Source organism: Oncorhynchus gorbuscha, linkage group LG14 (assembly GCF_021184085.1).
Source record: "Oncorhynchus gorbuscha isolate QuinsamMale2020 ecotype Even-year linkage group LG14, OgorEven_v1.0, whole genome shotgun sequence".
In the NCBI taxonomy this organism is placed as follows: domain Eukaryota; kingdom Metazoa; phylum Chordata; class Actinopteri; order Salmoniformes; family Salmonidae; genus Oncorhynchus; species Oncorhynchus gorbuscha.
This window is the reverse complement of record NC_060186.1, coordinates 51,891,572-51,908,328: the sequence shown is the minus strand read 5'-3', so window position 1 is coordinate 51,908,328 and position 16,757 is coordinate 51,891,572. Positions and strand designations below refer to the sequence as shown.

The 16,757-nt window shown below is 44.6% G+C and overlaps 1 protein-coding gene across 1 annotated transcript in view; it reads left to right on the top strand.

Annotated features, from left to right (window-relative positions):
- The first annotated feature begins 388 nt into the window (after positions 1-388).
- Positions 389-16,757, top strand: part of dcbld1 (discoidin, CUB and LCCL domain containing 1) — a 39,790-nt gene continuing 23,421 nt past the window's right edge. The window contains 5 exon segments of the mRNA XM_046298369.1: positions 389-728; positions 7,526-7,744; positions 11,575-11,718; positions 12,846-12,897; positions 13,198-13,270. Of these exon segments, the coding sequence (XP_046154325.1) occupies positions 656-728; positions 7,526-7,744; positions 11,575-11,718; positions 12,846-12,897; positions 13,198-13,270 (561 nt within the window). The 5' untranslated portion in view covers positions 389-655.

The following is a 16,757-nucleotide window of genomic DNA, read 5'->3' as shown; positions in this document are numbered from 1 at the left end:
CGAAATAACACCAGTCAATCAAAAGTAGATTTGAATGTTTAGGATAAAGATGCATAGAGACAGAGCAAAAGAGAAGCACGTATACTATTTGATTAGATTTAACTTGATCTAATTAACACATTAACAGGGGTCATTCATACCTCACTGTCCTATGGTCATCACTTTATGTTAAACAAAAAAACACCTTACCTAAGTGATAGTGTTGCTGTCATCAAATAGGCTCGAATATGTAGGTTGGAAAACTGGCAATTGATTGCAGAATAGTGTATGTAAAGAAGTAAGCCTAGTATTAACGATCATAGGCCTATACCTTTCAGCCGGGGTGGGCAGTTGAACTCAACAATTATTTTTTATTAATTGTGTTCCGCGTCTACTTTTCTCGGCTGCTCAGCAATTATCCCCCTCTCCCCAACGACACGGAGGCGGCCAGACTGGTTGGTCGACCCGACCACTGGGTGACGCCTGTGGATGAAACACGGAAGAGTTCATTCAAGGAATGAATATACCGTGGAGAAGCAGGCAGGATAGAAACAGACGGAGCGCGTCGGGATCCTTTATATTACGACAAAACTTCCTAAAGGAAATTATCCCATGAAAACGAAACAAATGTGTCTCCATCTGCGCCTTCGTTGCGTTACTGTGGATAACATCTGAGATGTCTGTAAAGAAGAAAGTTAATGGATTCTTTGTCGTTTGGTCTATACTTTCCGCGGTCGGTGAAAAACTCGGTAAGCAAACTAACCGTTGTTAAAGCAACAATGATTTACACGATTACCAAATACTTTTTGTACTACATCCGATGAGATGTAACAGCTCTAGTTACCTTACATTCGAAGAAAGACATTTATTTAATTCACCATGGTTCTGATCGTTTTACTTTGTACTAGACTTCATTCACTTTTGGTGTGCCTAATCCACATGGCAGATCAAGGGTTAATAACACTGTGTGGCATGTTCAACAAGCCTCGAATGTTAAGTAGCCTACGTGTGTGATAACTGGGTTGCCAACAGTCAAATGTAACAATAGTGTGTGGCATATAACTACAATCAATGTATCTTATGCATCATACATTTGTTACATATCATTGTTAGGCCACATTAAGTTGCGATCAATCATGCAAAACGTTGAGAACTCTGACTCAAATGTAACCAGTCATGTTTTAACAGTTGTCTTTCAAACATTACACTTTGAGCTGTACTTACTATATTAGATGATGAATGTGCAATGATGAACCATTAAGGCCTGTTGACTTTAGTTTAAAAATGCACTCTTATAGATTCATTGATCTCCACACTCTGCTTAAATATTTCAACCTTTCTACTGAGCAGAGACGGTTTGTTTCAACGTTTCCACAGCAAATCCCCTACTCGTATGGGATTGTCAGCAGGCTTCCATGATATTAAATATTCAAGTGTGTTGTCAGTTAGGATGTCTTTGAACTATCATGTTGTTGACATGTAGGGCAACACACTATACCCCTCAATTGTAATTAATCTAAAAATCCTTGAGAAGATACAGTAGGTGACTTTCACCAGTGACAAACCTGCCATACGGAAGGAACTAGCTGGGTTTATACTCGCTATGATCGTCCTCTCACACCACAGTGACAGCATGGCTCGATTTTGTACTCATGTAACCTTCTAGGCTCATAGTAGGCTACGTGCCATTGGACACATCTCAATTGTGTACTCCTCGCATCCTCTCAACTCCTCAAAACCCATTGGAGGAAAAGGACCTCTGGCTCTCTCATCCAATGGGTTTTGAGGAGGCGAGGGTATGCAATTGAGATTCTCCCTTAGAAGCTGGGTCATCTTTTTGTGCCTGTGCTCCTGTGGTATTGTCTCTCATTACCAAGGAGGTGCTGCTGGCTCTTGAACAATGAACTGTGGTGCCACGCATGCCTTAGCACTCACAAGCAGTCAGTTTAGGAGACGGCTATAAATCTCTCTGGCTGCCTTTGGGATTCTAATGTTGATCCATGCAGTGAGCAGTTTTAGTCCGATGCATATTATAGTCCAACATAGAGTTGGGGAAGAATTGATTCCAGTCATTGCTTGATGGTGTTTCCCCCCACCACCTCTACCTGGCATTAGGTTGAGCCTCCCTGTTTGTCACATTGACTACTTCCACGGCTCCCCCTCTGAGTGTTTGAGGTGAATACTTCATATTTGTCCCGAGGGCAATAGTCTGCCAGGTGATCAGGAGAGACAATGAGAGATGCGCTGGCATTTTAAATTGAAGTTGCATCATTATATTGTCTGCTACTACTCTATTTTTCAGGAGTTTGTTGGTGTTTATCAGTATACCTGGAGTGAAATAAGGATACACACCGTTTAGGAGGAATTAGCATAGGCGGCGCATCTATAAGGCTAAGCTTCCCCTAAAGTAAATTGAAATGTACAAGTTAGTTAGCCTAATTGGCATATTCCTGTCTATGCAGAAATTAATAAAATTAAGGGCCTCCCGAGTGGCGCGGGTGGTCTAAGGTACTGCATTGCAGTGCTAGCTGTGCCACAGAGAACCTGGTTCGAGTCCAGGCTCTGTCGCAGCTGGCTGTGACCGGGAGACCCATGGGGGGTGCACAATTGGCTCAGGGTCGTCCAGGTTATGGGAGGGTTTGGCCGGCAGGGATGTTCCTGTCCCATCGCGCACTAGCGACTGCTGTGGCAGGCCAGGAGCAATGCACGCTGACACGGTAGTCAGGTGTACGGTGCTTCCTCAGACACATTGGTGCTGCTGGCTTCCGGGTTAAGCGGGCATTGTGTCAAGAAGCAGGGCGGCTTGGCTGGGTTTTTTTTCGGAGGACGCACGGATCTCGACCTTCGCCCCTCCCGCGTCCGTACGGGAGTTGCAACGATGGAACAGGACTGTAACTACCAATTGGATATCACGAAATTGGGGAGAAAAAGGGGTAAAATAATCAATCTAATAATTTAATCCAAAAAATTAAAAAAAGATTCTAAATGCTACACCAGAAAGCATGATTTGGATGATCATTAGCTTCTCAATTTTTTTTAAATAAAAGCTTAAAATTGCATAGCCTGTCGGAAGGGCCAGCAATTTGGGCAGCGCTGCGTAGCAAATAGTAAAGAGATGATTGTTGAGTTGCGAATGTCAGTGAAACAGAGGCCCAGCCAGGAATATCGCAATATTTCTAAATACAATTGCTGGAAAACATAGTTTGGAGTTCAAATGTCAGAGGAAGGCCCCAAAAATGGTCAGACTCCAGTCACCCAAGTCATAGACTGTTTTCTCTAACGCACGGCAAGCGATACCGGAGCGCCAAGTCTAGGTCCAAAAGGCTCCTTAACAGCTTCTACCCCCAAGCCATAAGACTGCTGAACAATGAATCAAATGGCTCCCTGGACTATTATTTAGTTTATTTGCACATTTGATTTGAAATGGCTATTGCTGTAAAGAGAAGACAAAGAAAATACTCTAATCTGCACAATTTAATTGTAAAAACACCAGAAAATCAGCTCTGTGATTTTTTTTTTTTTAATTTGGGAAATCTTTTCCAAGTATTCCCACGCATAATAGAGAAACATGTGATCATATACAAATGTAAGCGAGGTTTGAAATTATTATGTTTTAGTCAAATATCTTTTTGGGTTTCCAAACGAGAGCGTCTTTTAACAGTGTTACGTCATACTGGCTGGATATCTGCCTGTTTGAACGCCAATAACTCAGATAAACATGAAATGACCCAGGGAATCGATAGAACATCACTCAGAGATGCACAAAAACAATGTACATATTCAAAATGGGTGAACCTTTCTTTTTTTTTATGTTTCCGACATTTTCGGATTACTAAGCACCTATTGATTTAGAACCATGGAGAGTTACCTGGAAGTTGCAAGGAAAACAGGACCTATCTGCACTATTCCAGCACCATTTCAATGTTTCAACATCATCAAACCACCTATGTTTAGTCTAATACCGCGACAACTACACTGAACAAAAATGTAAATGCAACAATTTCAAATATTTTACTGACATAGTTCATATGAGGAAATCAGTCAATAGAAATAAATTCATTAGGCCTTAATCTATGGATTTCACACGACTGGGAATACAGATGTGTATCTACTGGTCACAGATACCGTTTTAAAAAGGATAGGGGCGTGGAATGTTGTCCCACTCCTCCTCGATGGCTGTGTGAAGTTGCTGGATATTCTCGGGAACTGGAACACGCTATCATACACGTTGATCCAGAGCATCCCAAACATGCTCAATGGGTGAGTATACAGGCCATGGAATATCTGGGACATTTTCAGCTTCCAGGAATTATGTACAGATCCTTGCGACATGATGCCGTGTATTATCATGCTGAACCATGAGGTGATGGCGGCGGATGAATGGCACAATAATGGGTCTCAGGATTTCGTCATGGTATCTCTGTGCATTGCCATCGATAAAATGCAATTGTTTGTCTGTAGCTTATGCCTGCCCATACCATAACCCCACTGCCACCATGGGGCACTCTGTTCAAAACGCTAACATCAGCAAACTGCTCGCCCCCACACGACGCCACACACACTGTCTGCCGTCTGCCCGGTACAGTTGAACCGGGATTCATCCGTAAAGAGCACACTCTCCAGCGTGCCGGTGGCCATCGAAGGTGAGCATTTGCCCAAGTCGGTTACGACGCCAAACTGCATTCAGGTCAAGACCCTGGTGAGGACGATGAGCACGCAGAGCTTCCTTGAGACTGTTTTTGACAGTTTGTGCAGAAACTCTTTGGTTGGGCAAACTCAGTTTCATCAGCTATCCAGGTGGCTGGTCTCAGACGATCCCGCAGATGAAGAAGCCGGATATTGACGTCTTAAGCTGATGTGGTTATACGTGGTCTGCAGTTGAGGCTGGTTGGACGTACTACCAAATTCTCTAAAAGGTCGTTGGAAATTAAAATTAAATTATCTGGCAACAGCTCTGGTGGGCATTCCTGCAGTCAGCATGCCAACTGCACACTCCCCCAAACCTTAACATCAGTGGCATTGTGTTGTGTGACAAAACTGCAGTGTGTTTCCCAGAGTCTGTTCTGGACTTTTTGTACAACGCCACTCATCACTACAAAACAACTTCAATCAGTTTTGGGCTAAAGTATGTAGCGAACGACAGAATAGCTGAAGAATTTTGTCAGTGCGAGTCGTCAAGCTAGCTATAGGCACTGCATAGACAAATGTTGCCTTGCTATGAATGAGAAATCTCAGGAGCATAAAAAAAGACAGACTGAAACCACCAACACAGGCACCCCATATGAGTGGATCGGAACATTTCTAGGTCATGTTTGCTGGGGATGCTGTCAAGTGTTTAAAAAAAGTACATCTGGACTAACTGTAATTTTTTTAAACGACAAAAAAGTTTGACCTTAAACATACAGTAGACCGGTTGATTGTTATTGTCCCAAACAAACCACTACATGAAAATACTCTTGAGCTGATGTTACAGGGCTCACTCTGCCCTTCTCTGTTTACACACCTATGGTCAGTAATGCTCTGTGGCATAGGTGTAGTCTATTTCCTCCTCTACCATTGTGGTAATGATGTCACCGCTCCTGCACCTTCTCCTAGGTGGGTAGCTGCATCCTGTTTTAAAATGTTCCGTCCCGCTGTGCTGTTCGCCCAGCCTCACATCTGGACCTAGTTCAGCCTCGGACCACAAAGGCCACTGTGTGTGCCTGCCGCTCCATGGCTTGGGACTGGCCAGACAAGCCAGAGCTCCCATCTTGTTTTTTTAATAGCCTCATTTGTCCACGGGCCTGCTAATTTTGCTTAAATATTTTTCTGTTAAATTTGATTTACCTTCCTTAGAAATAATCTAATTTTAGGGATTCTTATCCACAAGTCAAGTGTTTTTTAATACATGTTTATTCCTATACAAAATGCTCCACCATCACACAGAACCTACCATTGATGTCTGGACAGTGTTTATGTGCCACATATATCTGAGTTTAAGGGCCCAGTCCAAAAACAAACCCCTAGCCCCTACCTCCTGGCCACTGCTGTGGTTGTGAGGCTGGTTGGACGTACTGCCAAATTCTCTAAAATGACGTTGGAGACGTCTTTTGGTAGAGAAATTAACATTAAATTATTTGGCAACAGCTCTGGTGGACATTCCTGTATTCAGCATGCCAATTGCACGCAACCTCAAAACTTGAGACATCTGTGGCATTGTGTTGTGTGCCAAAGCTGTGCATTTTAGTGGCCTTTTATTGTCCCCAGCACAAGGTGCACTTGTGTAATGGTCATACTGTTTAATCAGCTTCTTAATATGTCACACATGTCAGGTGGCTGGATTATCTTGGCAAAGGAGAAATGCTCACTAACAGGGATGTACAAAACATTTGAGACAAATAAGCTTTTTTTTGCGCATGGACAATTTCTGGAATCAGCTCATGAAACATGGGACCAACACTTAACATGTTGCGTTTTTTTATTTCAGTATAAATCTGAATGACATAGATAGGTATGATTGAAGAATTTAGTAGCTCAACCTTGCCTTTGATAAGAGGTTTAATTTTCACCATATTGGCTAAGCAATAATGTCCTATCCACAATAAGTCGCAAGTGATTAGACTAGGACTGGGTCAAGGTCGGTGGGAAGCAGTCTGGTGACTGGTCTCTGTGGGACACAGCTGCCATGAGGCCCGTGCAGGCCTGTTAGTGCTGTCACAGGTGTTAATGCCACACCCTGGGGGACCGTGGATTAACCACCCTGTAAACAGGGGCCACTGTGTCACCAGGGCTCCAAGGCGTGGGATCCACTGACACACACACACGGCCAAAGGGCAGCCCCACACCTGCAGGAGCCTGGATCTGGTCTGGCCCCAGCAGCTGAGCGTCTCAGACAGTCAAACACCCCACCTCTTCTTTCACCCAATGGGGATCTCCAGGGAGAAAGCATTGCCTTTCTTGGAGGTTGTGTGTCAGTGTTATGCTGTGCGTTCCTAAGCAGAAATGCAGCAGGTATTTCTGTGAAGTAACTCCTGTTTGTTTTGACTTGTCGGTCTAAGGAGAAGATATTGGCTCATGAGACATTGGTTCATTATGACTCCCTGTGATTGATGTAATTAGGACTGACTTCAAATAGCTCTCATTAGGCGTTGTATTTGACTGACACAATGCAACATTTTACAGTATGTTTGGCATGTCTTGACTTGTCTCCCTCACACAATGTTTACTTACCATGAGTGATTGTTTTTATATGTACTGGCATGTTCTCTTTGTAGACCTGCTGCCGACATTAGTAATGTTGTCAAGCAGACTGATAAATGTCTTCTTCACTGGTTGTGAAGTGAAAGTTGAGCCCTGAATGTACAATGTTGATTGTCTTACAAAGAAATGTCTTATTTGCCTTCCAGATGACAGAGCACTTTGCATCTTATTGGTTTCTCTCCACCATCACACATTCCTCATATCATGGTCTAACAGGTCTTCAGCGATGTAGCTGAAATACAACAACAAAGTAGAGACGGAGCTTCGTCCTAATCTAACTCGACTTCTCTCCTATGGTTTTGTCCAGATGACGGTTGTGGCCACTCCGTGCTGGGTCCAGAGAGCGGTGTCCTCTCCTCTAAGAGCTACCCGGGCACCTACCCCAACAATACCTGGTGTGAGTGGAAGATCCAGGTGCCAGAGGGCAACAGCCTAGTCATCAGGTTCGGTGACCTCGACGTGGAGGCACGGGACTGCCAGTCGGACTACGTCAAGGTCCTCAAGGGGGGCTACGGGGGAGAACATGGTGAGTCTGAGTCAACCATCTTGGCCTTGGCTATTGTCTCTCTGGGTCTATGAGTTGATGTATGACCTAGCTAGCTAGCTGTGGTAGTGGTGGTTTTACACAGAACAGTCTTCACAACGTTCCTCCCCCACAGATGAAAAGCACATGTCAGACTGCAGATCCCTAATAATTTAGCCAAGGACAGAGTTCTTGTGGGAGATTTGACTATTTATATAGAGAGCTGGAGGAGGGCGCAGATGTCTCTGTGAGGCTGTTCGCAACTACAACAAAGAGGAAGGTGTGGATGATCCTGCTGGTCTGAGAATTCAAGCCCACGACTATTCTATTAGTCTCTGTTAACTTGATATCTGTGCTTTGATAGGGTTTGAATATACACTACCAGTCAAAAGTTTGGACACACCTACTCGTTCAAGGGTTTTTCTTTATTTGGACTATTTTCTACATTATAGAATAATAGTGAAGACATAAAAACTATGAAATAACACACATGGAATCATGTACTAACCAAAAACGTGATCAACAAAATCAAAATATATTTGAGATTCTTCAAAGTAGTCACCCATTGCCTCGATGACAGCTTTGCACACTCTAGACATTCTTTCAACCAGCTTCATGAGGTAGTCACCTGGAATGCTTTTCCAGCAGTCTTGAAGGAGTTCTCACATGCTGAGCACTGGTCTGCTATTCCTTCACTCTGTGGTCCAACTTGTCCCAAACCATTTAAATTGGGTTGAGGTCTGGTGATTGTGGAGGCCAGGTCATCTGATGCAGCACTCATCACTCTCCTTCTTCGTTAAATAGCCCCTACACAGCCTGGAGTTGTGTTTTGGGTCATTGTCCTGTTGAAAATCAAATGATAGTCCCACTAAGCGCAACCAGATGGGATGGCGTATCGCTGCAGAATGCTGTGGTAGCCACGCTGGTTAAGTGCGCCTTGAATTCTAAATAAATCACAGACAATGTCACCAGCAAAACACCCCCACCTCCATGCTTCATGGTGGGAACCACGCATGCGGAGATCATCCATTCACCTACTCTGCGTCTCACAAAGACACAGCGGTTGGAACCAAGAATGATTCACGGAGTCGCTGTCTGTTAATGTGGAGATGTCTGTTACTTGAACTTTGAAGCATTTATTTGGGCTGCAATCTGAGGTGCAGTTAAATCCCAATTGTCTGAGGCTGTTAACACTAATAAACGTATCCTCTGCTGCAGAGGTAACTCTGGGTCTTCCATTCCTGTGGCGGTCCTCATGAGAGACAGTTTCATCATAGTGCTTGAGGGTTTTTGCAACTGCACTTGAAGAAACCTTCGAAGTTCTTGACATTTTCCGGATTGACTGACCTTCAAGTAATGGACTGTCGTTTCTCGTTTCGCCTCAGTTTTATTGCTGTTCTTTCCATTATATGGACTAACCGAGAATAGATGCTCAGGGCTTTGCAGCAGATATGTAGAATGTTTGAGTTGAATAGAGTAAGTAAGACATTGTGACCCTTGACCCTATGCAATCTTCATTCCAATTTCTTTACTTTGATTGTCCTACATTTTGTTAGAAGTCGATCAATTTTGTATTGAACACATCTAAGGAAACAGTGACGCAAGTGTGGACAACATGTGAGACGCAACCGCCACCTCACCTGACAATTAGTCACGGTATATCTGACGAGCAATGAAACGTCTGCCGGCTGTTAGCGGAGCCCCACACAGAAGCATTTGTCATGCAGCACTGTGCCAGGAAGTCTCTCCTTCAGCCTGCCACTGCGAGTAAGAATGAGCAGGCTGGGGAGAAGAGCAGGGTATGAGCTGAGGGTAATGTTGAGCTGCCAGATCCATCTTAATGCAGTGAATGATTATCATGCCCATGTTGCAACTCCCCCACGGCTGAGTTTACCAGTACAGAGGCCAGGGTGTCAAGGGCCCTTGGAAATCTCCGTGGTGAAACACTGCATGCCTTGACTTCTTCCCCTCAACAGCTTCCTGGTGGAAGTATTCCATTACCGACCAGGTTTCACAACGTGTGTTGCGCATAAATATCCATAGGAATTAGCGTTGTTTACAGTATCCCATTCCCGGGTCATACTTTTCTAACAGGAAATTGTGTCCTGACCTTGAAAGTGGTATTTTCAGTTCTTTTGACACTTCTTCTTATATGACCCTTCTAATGTTCCGTAGGACAATAGGGTTGAGGAATGTATTTGTTCATCGTGAAATCCCTCGGTGTTGTTGACGTGTAGTACCGTGAGTCGGTGGAAATAGTGATTTATAGTGATTTCCACCCCAGAGGCTGTGGCTTCCATGGCGCTGACTGGCGCTGACTGGTGGAGGCATCGTGTCTCATGGCCGTCAGGTGAAAGAAAAGCCACAAAGGCCATGGAGACTAAGAACAACCAGCACTGGCTGAGTTCCCTCTCATTGGAAAGGGCCCTGGGCACTAGGTTGGCCTGGGCATCTCTCTCTCCCATCTCTTTGTCTGCCCTGCAAATTATTTACAGTGAGATTCCTGTCGTTGACAAAAGGCTAAGCTTTTTTTCCCTCCTGTGTGAAAGGGAGAGGAAGAGCGGTTTAGATGACATGATGTGACTTGGCTTGTTGGGGCTGAAAATAGAGCGCCCGTTGGTGAGGTCTGGAGGGACAAACAGTTCCGGTGGGAGGGGGGACCCTGTATAGATAGCAGGTCAGACCTTGTCTGTGACCTCAGATATGGTGTCGGGGTTTTCCGATAATATGTCATTTTTTGCTCTATTTTGGTGGCCTCTGTTAGACTCTAATGCTTTGATTCCTTCTGAAATACACAACTAAACTATTTTACCTCCAACATTGGTAGAAGAGTTGAGTAGAAAGACAATTAAAATGACTGAAAATGTACTGTATTAATTCAGTGTTTTGTTTAATAGTTTTGATGTTGTCTAGTCCTATATGATCAGGACTATTTTCTAAGAATGGGAACAGTAAGATTCACGGTATAACGAAATGTGTACTTTTTTTTAATAATAAAAAAAAACCACAGTTCGGTACGAGAATTTTTGTTACTTCTATCAAATGTGTCTCACATGAGTGAGAGGATCAAGTCTGTCAGTGCAGCCCCCTTTTTAGTGCTAAGATCAAAGTGCCTGCTCCGCTTATTCATTCTTTGCTAGAGCTGTCTGGGCTGTTGTTAGCTCCCCAGTCCACAACAGGAGACTGGTGGCACCTTCAATGGGGAGGACAGGCTCGTGATGATGGCTGGAGCGGAATAAGTGGAATGGTCTCAAATGCATCAAACACATGGTTTGTAAGTAGCCTGTGCACCGCGTCTCTGTGGCTGGCTATATGAAACATGTGAAAGAAAACACATGAATGTGCCACAAAACAATAATTAGGCTAAGTTAGCACTTAGGACGTGTAAATTCACGCACAGGAGACAATAAAGAAGCATCCTGAAAATACATTTTACTGCAACCAACCGCGGCGCACAAACTGTACACAGGTACGGAAGAGGAAAGTCAGCCAGGAGACTGACAAACCAGCAGTTTCTCTGTCATCGCTCACTTATCTAAAGATGACAGGGCATATCGTTCATTCTAGCGGGAGAGGGCTATACAGACATTTTTGACAAGCGTACTCGCGTACTTTTAAATGAAAAGTAGCCTAGTTAATTTATGAAGTGGGAAAAGTAGCAGGCCGAAAATGAGTCTGTTACCGGCTGTTTGGCCGGCACTTAGGGAAAACACTGGTGGCACCGTCTTGTGTTGGTAATTTGGAATATGAAATAAGGTCACATTTCTGTCAAAATTCAGATTAATGCAGGTCATTGGTTGTTTTGAAAAACCTGCCATTCTCTCCGGTTGCAGTGTATGGGACATTCTGTGGCAGCCTGAAGTCCTACCCCAGAGAGATGCACACAGACACCAATGAGGTCATCGTACAGTTCCGCAGCGGGCGTCACATTTCCGGCCGAGGGTTTCTTCTCTCCTACTCCACCGGGGACAACAGAGGTTTGAAGCTCTTCCTCCTAAACTAACGGTTATGCTGTTTTAGTATTGAACACCAGAGTCTGACTGTTGCACCGGTGTCCTGTTCCGTCCCTCTTGGTTTGCCGGACAGACAGTGCTCCCGGGAAAACCAATCAGCTTTGCCATATGCCACGGCTTGCCTTTCCTCTTCGTTTCTCTGCGCAGGGTGAACTTGGGGCTGTTGCTACAGGCATCGTTTCCAAACACAGCGTGGACCGCTGTCAGTCAGGCCAAGTTGAATAAGACACACAGTTCACACAGTGTGCTGATCCAGGAGATTATAGGTGTCAGTTTGCAAACTGGTTTTGATGGATATCCCTGTTTCCACCGTTGTTATCCGAAGCATAATGTAGATGACCGTTGGTGGATAACATGCTGACCAAACCGTCTCCGTGCGTGTGTCCATTTGGGTTGTTTGTTTTACCTGAAATCTATATGGTCCATTTTTTTTTTTTTGCTGTATCTTTGTAGACTTTTGACCCATTTTGAGTTATACAAAATTGTGTGTTCTACTCAGACAATTAATCCACATATAAAACAGGGAAACCTTGTCTCTCCTCGTTGATCCTTCGTCTGTGGATTTTATATGGCAGTTGGCCTACCAATTTTAAGGTGTGTTACCGCCACCAACTGGACACGAGTGTTTTGAGAGTCTTTTTTTCATCTTTCAATCACCTACGTGGAAGTGGGACTTCTCGCATCAAGTGTCTAAAATAGAAGTTATATTTTTGGGCCTGGCTAGGCAGACGCGTGTGAGCAATTTGGATGAAATTATTGAATAATATGTAGGTGTACATTTATTTTGCAACGCTTGCAACATGGCCGGTTTGGTCAGCATGTAAGTGCGGTGTGTGTGTGTGTGTGTGTGTGTGTGTGTGTGTGTGTGTGTGTGTGCGCGTGTGTGTGTACACTAATCTTTATCCCAGAGGGAGGGAAGGAACCAGGGTCTTCACCCTGTTGTTCTAATAGTGTCCTGTTATGGTCCCTTCTGCTCCACAGGGCTGGTTTCCTCTGTCTGCTCTACTCTGAAGCCTCTGGTCAGATTTATATTTTTAGCTCTCATTGTATCTCTTCCCTCTCCTGTCCCCCCCCCCCCCCTTCCCCCTCAGATCTGCTGACCTGTTTAGACAAAGGCAGTCACTTCTCCGACTTAAAGTACAGGTAAGGGTGTTTCGTATGTAGGGGTGTGTGTCGACGACCAGTCAGATGTCTTCCTTTGTGTCCTTGATAAACTGTAATGGCAATAGATTACTAGATTGATCATGGACCTTAATGGAAAATATTACCCCTTGTTACCCATCAGCTAGTCAAAGATGGGCTTCTCTTTTCCTCAATATTCTGAAATATTTATACAATTTAGATTCCAGTATCTTATACGTCTCCATTTAAGTCAATTTTGTCCACTTACGGTGTTGTAATGTCGGTGTCCTCTGGTGTGTCTATTGTTGTCTACCCCCACAGGAAGTACTGTCCGGCAGGATGCAAAGCAGTGGCGGGCGACATATCCGGGGATATTTCCCAGGGTTACAGACATGTAAGTATAATTCTACTACTGTCCTCAAGGGTAGCCTACTGTATGTTCCCAGGTTTCTAAAAGCAGACAAATGCTGTTTGCTCTCTGCCTCCTCCCTGGGGAAAGTGTAACCGCAGACATTAGATTCGTTATTTACAAGGTTCTAGTCCCCTGAAGCAGCCAGTCAGCCATGCACTTGTTTGTTTACTCTTGATTACATTAGCCTGTCCTGTCTTATGTCAGAGGAACTAAACTGTTCAGAGGCGCCACTTAGACCACCACCGTCCTCTGCCCACAGGTGCTTCGAGTAGTAGGTTTACTGAATGGGCCCTTGTTAGCCAGAGAAACAGACACACCAAAAGCTGGATATGAGGAGTTGGCCCCAGGCTAACCAGTTGTTGCTGGTGCTTTTGTCTGGCTCCTGCTGTGCAAGTGGTTGTGATTTGTTGGGACACTGCTGTGTTGCCCGAGGGTGCTTATTGTGTCATTTCTACCTCAGGGGTCATACGGGGGGGGGGGGGCTTTGTTCCCGTGATAAACCACCACCACCACCCTCCCCCAACACACACACACACACAGGTTGTGGAGGTATACATTTACATTTACATTTAAGTCATTTAGTATATTGGATACTTAGTATATTGGATACTTAGTATACTGGATGAGTATTCTGTTTATGTAACTGCCGTGCATTTTTCCTCAGCAGCAGAGCTGGGTTTTGCTGTTTAGTAGGTTGCATCACAGGTCAGTCAAACCACAGAAGCAAGGCAACTGTAAAACCAAACAAAAAGTATTTGTGTCTAACTGGCTTAGAGGTCTTGTACTGTAGAACGCTTTGGGCTCCTTACACATATTTAGAGCTAGAGATTTGCGACCTTTCAGTGTAATACCTGGAAATAGTAGCTATATAGTAATACCATAAGATGTATAATACTGAGGTAAACAGCCAAACACACACAGACTAAGCACTTAAGAACTAAGCACTGTGAAAAAGTTCTGGTCACTGATGTCCAGAGTAATTTCAGAACCATCGTTTTACCAGCCCTCCCACCTATGGGCTCAGGACATATAAAATCAATTATATGCTCTCTATGGGGCTCTGGGAAACCTTTCATGTGGGCCCCCTGGAGGGGATCAACCCCAGTTGTGATCCTCCTGCCCTGTCCACCCCTGCCTTGGCTGGTGTATCTAAAAAGAGAGGGTCTTTTCAGACCAGGGGCTTTCTCGGGCTCCTGAGGGTCAGCTCTCTCTTGGGTGTGATCAGGGCTACTGAGTGACCAGAGGTCAGTGTGACAATGTGACAGACAGCTTCAGGCTTAGGAAGCCCAGCAGGGAGCTCAAGCCCCACAACAATAGGCTACTGGAGCACAACAACACCGTCCACCGTCTGCTGCTGGGAAGAAGCATGAGGGGTCGAGGGCCTGAACCATAGAGCTCGTCTCCAGAGCGATCGATTATTCCACGTTGGCTATTGTATAGGGAGGATTTGGTGGAGGGCCTAGATTACGAGATAAAGCCTGTGGAACACAAGTTGTTTTATCTGTCCACTGCACCCATTCAATAGACACGCTCATTAGCATTTAGACTAACACAACCGTTTGTACGTGTTCTGGGCGGTCTGTTGCATTAATGGCTCCTCAGAGTATATTTGGTGTAACCATTCACATTGTTTTGATACACTGCATATAGGTAATTAACGTGGTTATCACACCATATGTCGCCATTCCGTGTGAAGAAGCACTGTAGTAAATGAATCATTTAGCAATATGTTCTGTTTGTTGAAAGGTCATTTGTCTCTTTAGTTAGTGAATATGACCCTTGGGCATTGACAGCACGGAAGTAAGTAACTGTTGATGCTTCCTCTTCTACTGTGTGTTATTAATCTCTCTTCCCCCCCCCCCCGTGCTGCTAAAATGGTAAATTCTTCTCTGAAATACAGTAGTCAGCAGAGCTATAGACGAGTAGGTTAACTGAGGCAGGACACATGGCCAGTCTCAGTTAGAACCAGACAGTCCTTGGCTGAAGTGTTAAAGCCATTATGTATTCTATGCCTCTCCTAGTAACAGCAGCAGCCTTGAAGCCAGCCTTGCTCCAGCACCAGTCCATGATTAGTCTCTAGACACAACTGACTGGGGCCATTATCTAATATACAAACTACCAGAGCCTATCCATCTGCTCTATCGGCAGACAGACGGACGGGCAGCAGGACAGGGTTATCTGTATTTACGCTGTCTTGCCCTGCAGTATATAAAAGATCAGGGTAATACTCACGAGGCAGTTAAATCTGTCCCCAGAGCAGCTGTTATTCCAGATAAGAGACTGTAAAGCAGGTCCTCAGGGTCCCAGCCACTGGCCCTGTTATGGGAGCAGCAGCCTTCCCTCCCATCCCTCCCACCCAGCATGGAATATGTGCTCAGTGAACACCTAGTTGCCAGACCAGCCTGTCTGGAATCTAGCCTGTCTGTATTGGCTTTTTACACGGAAAGGGAGGAAATTGCTGCAGGCTGAAATGAGCCGAAACGGATTTTAGCACAGAGCTTTCACCTTGTCTCCATGTTAAAGTTAGTTAGTATATATATTTATTTTTTACATTTGAATAACAATATGTTTTCAGTAACTCATTTTTGGGGGGTCTGTATTAATGTGTTTGAGTGCTTGTTTCAATTGATCCTTGATGGACCCTAATGGAGAATGTTATCAGCAGAGCTCAGATACATTTTTAAAGCGCTCCAGTGATTTCCATGTTAATTGTAAGTCGTCAATTGTAAATCATCAATCCTGTCCTTTGAGAAAATGCATGTTTTATACTCTTATCTCTGAGGTCATTCCTACCTGTCCCAGTCTTTCATTTCAGCAGCCGGGTGGGTCATTCACTGAGCGGTAGGCAGCTAGCTATTCCAGAGCTATGTTCTGTGACAAGGTACTGCTTTTCTAAGTAACTCATCACCGAGAAATATGTTTGACATTCCTCCTATAGCTACAATTACCGTCATTGTCGCCCCTAGAACGCAATCACAATGTGCCTTTTTTCCCCATGCTTACGTTAAGTGTGGCGTGATTGAGAATGCATGGACCTTAAATAAGATTAGAGTCGACTGTGGCTCCATGTCATGAGATTGCCTCTTTCAGTTGTGTTGAGATGCCTGTGCTCCCATTGCTGACACCGATGAATGATGGGGAGTGGCATTGCGTACACGCCGTCTATCATGGGGCGGGGCCAGTCCCCGTAAAGGGGAACCTCGGATGGAGGGATGGTGCATCGTAACGAACAGAGATGCGCTGATGTAAGCCGTGGTGCAAGCCATTTCACTGAGGGTGTCCACGTTTTAATGTGTGTGTTTCGTGGCCTACACTGTCTTGATGAAATGGTTTTTGCCATGCGTAGTATTTCTGTGTGGTGGTGGTTTTTAGGCTAGCTCACGGTCAGACTTTCGTTACCAGTGTGCGAAGTTTCACTCTTCTCACTGCGTTTCATTGTGGTTATCTGTGCTGACTGTCTGTCATCTCA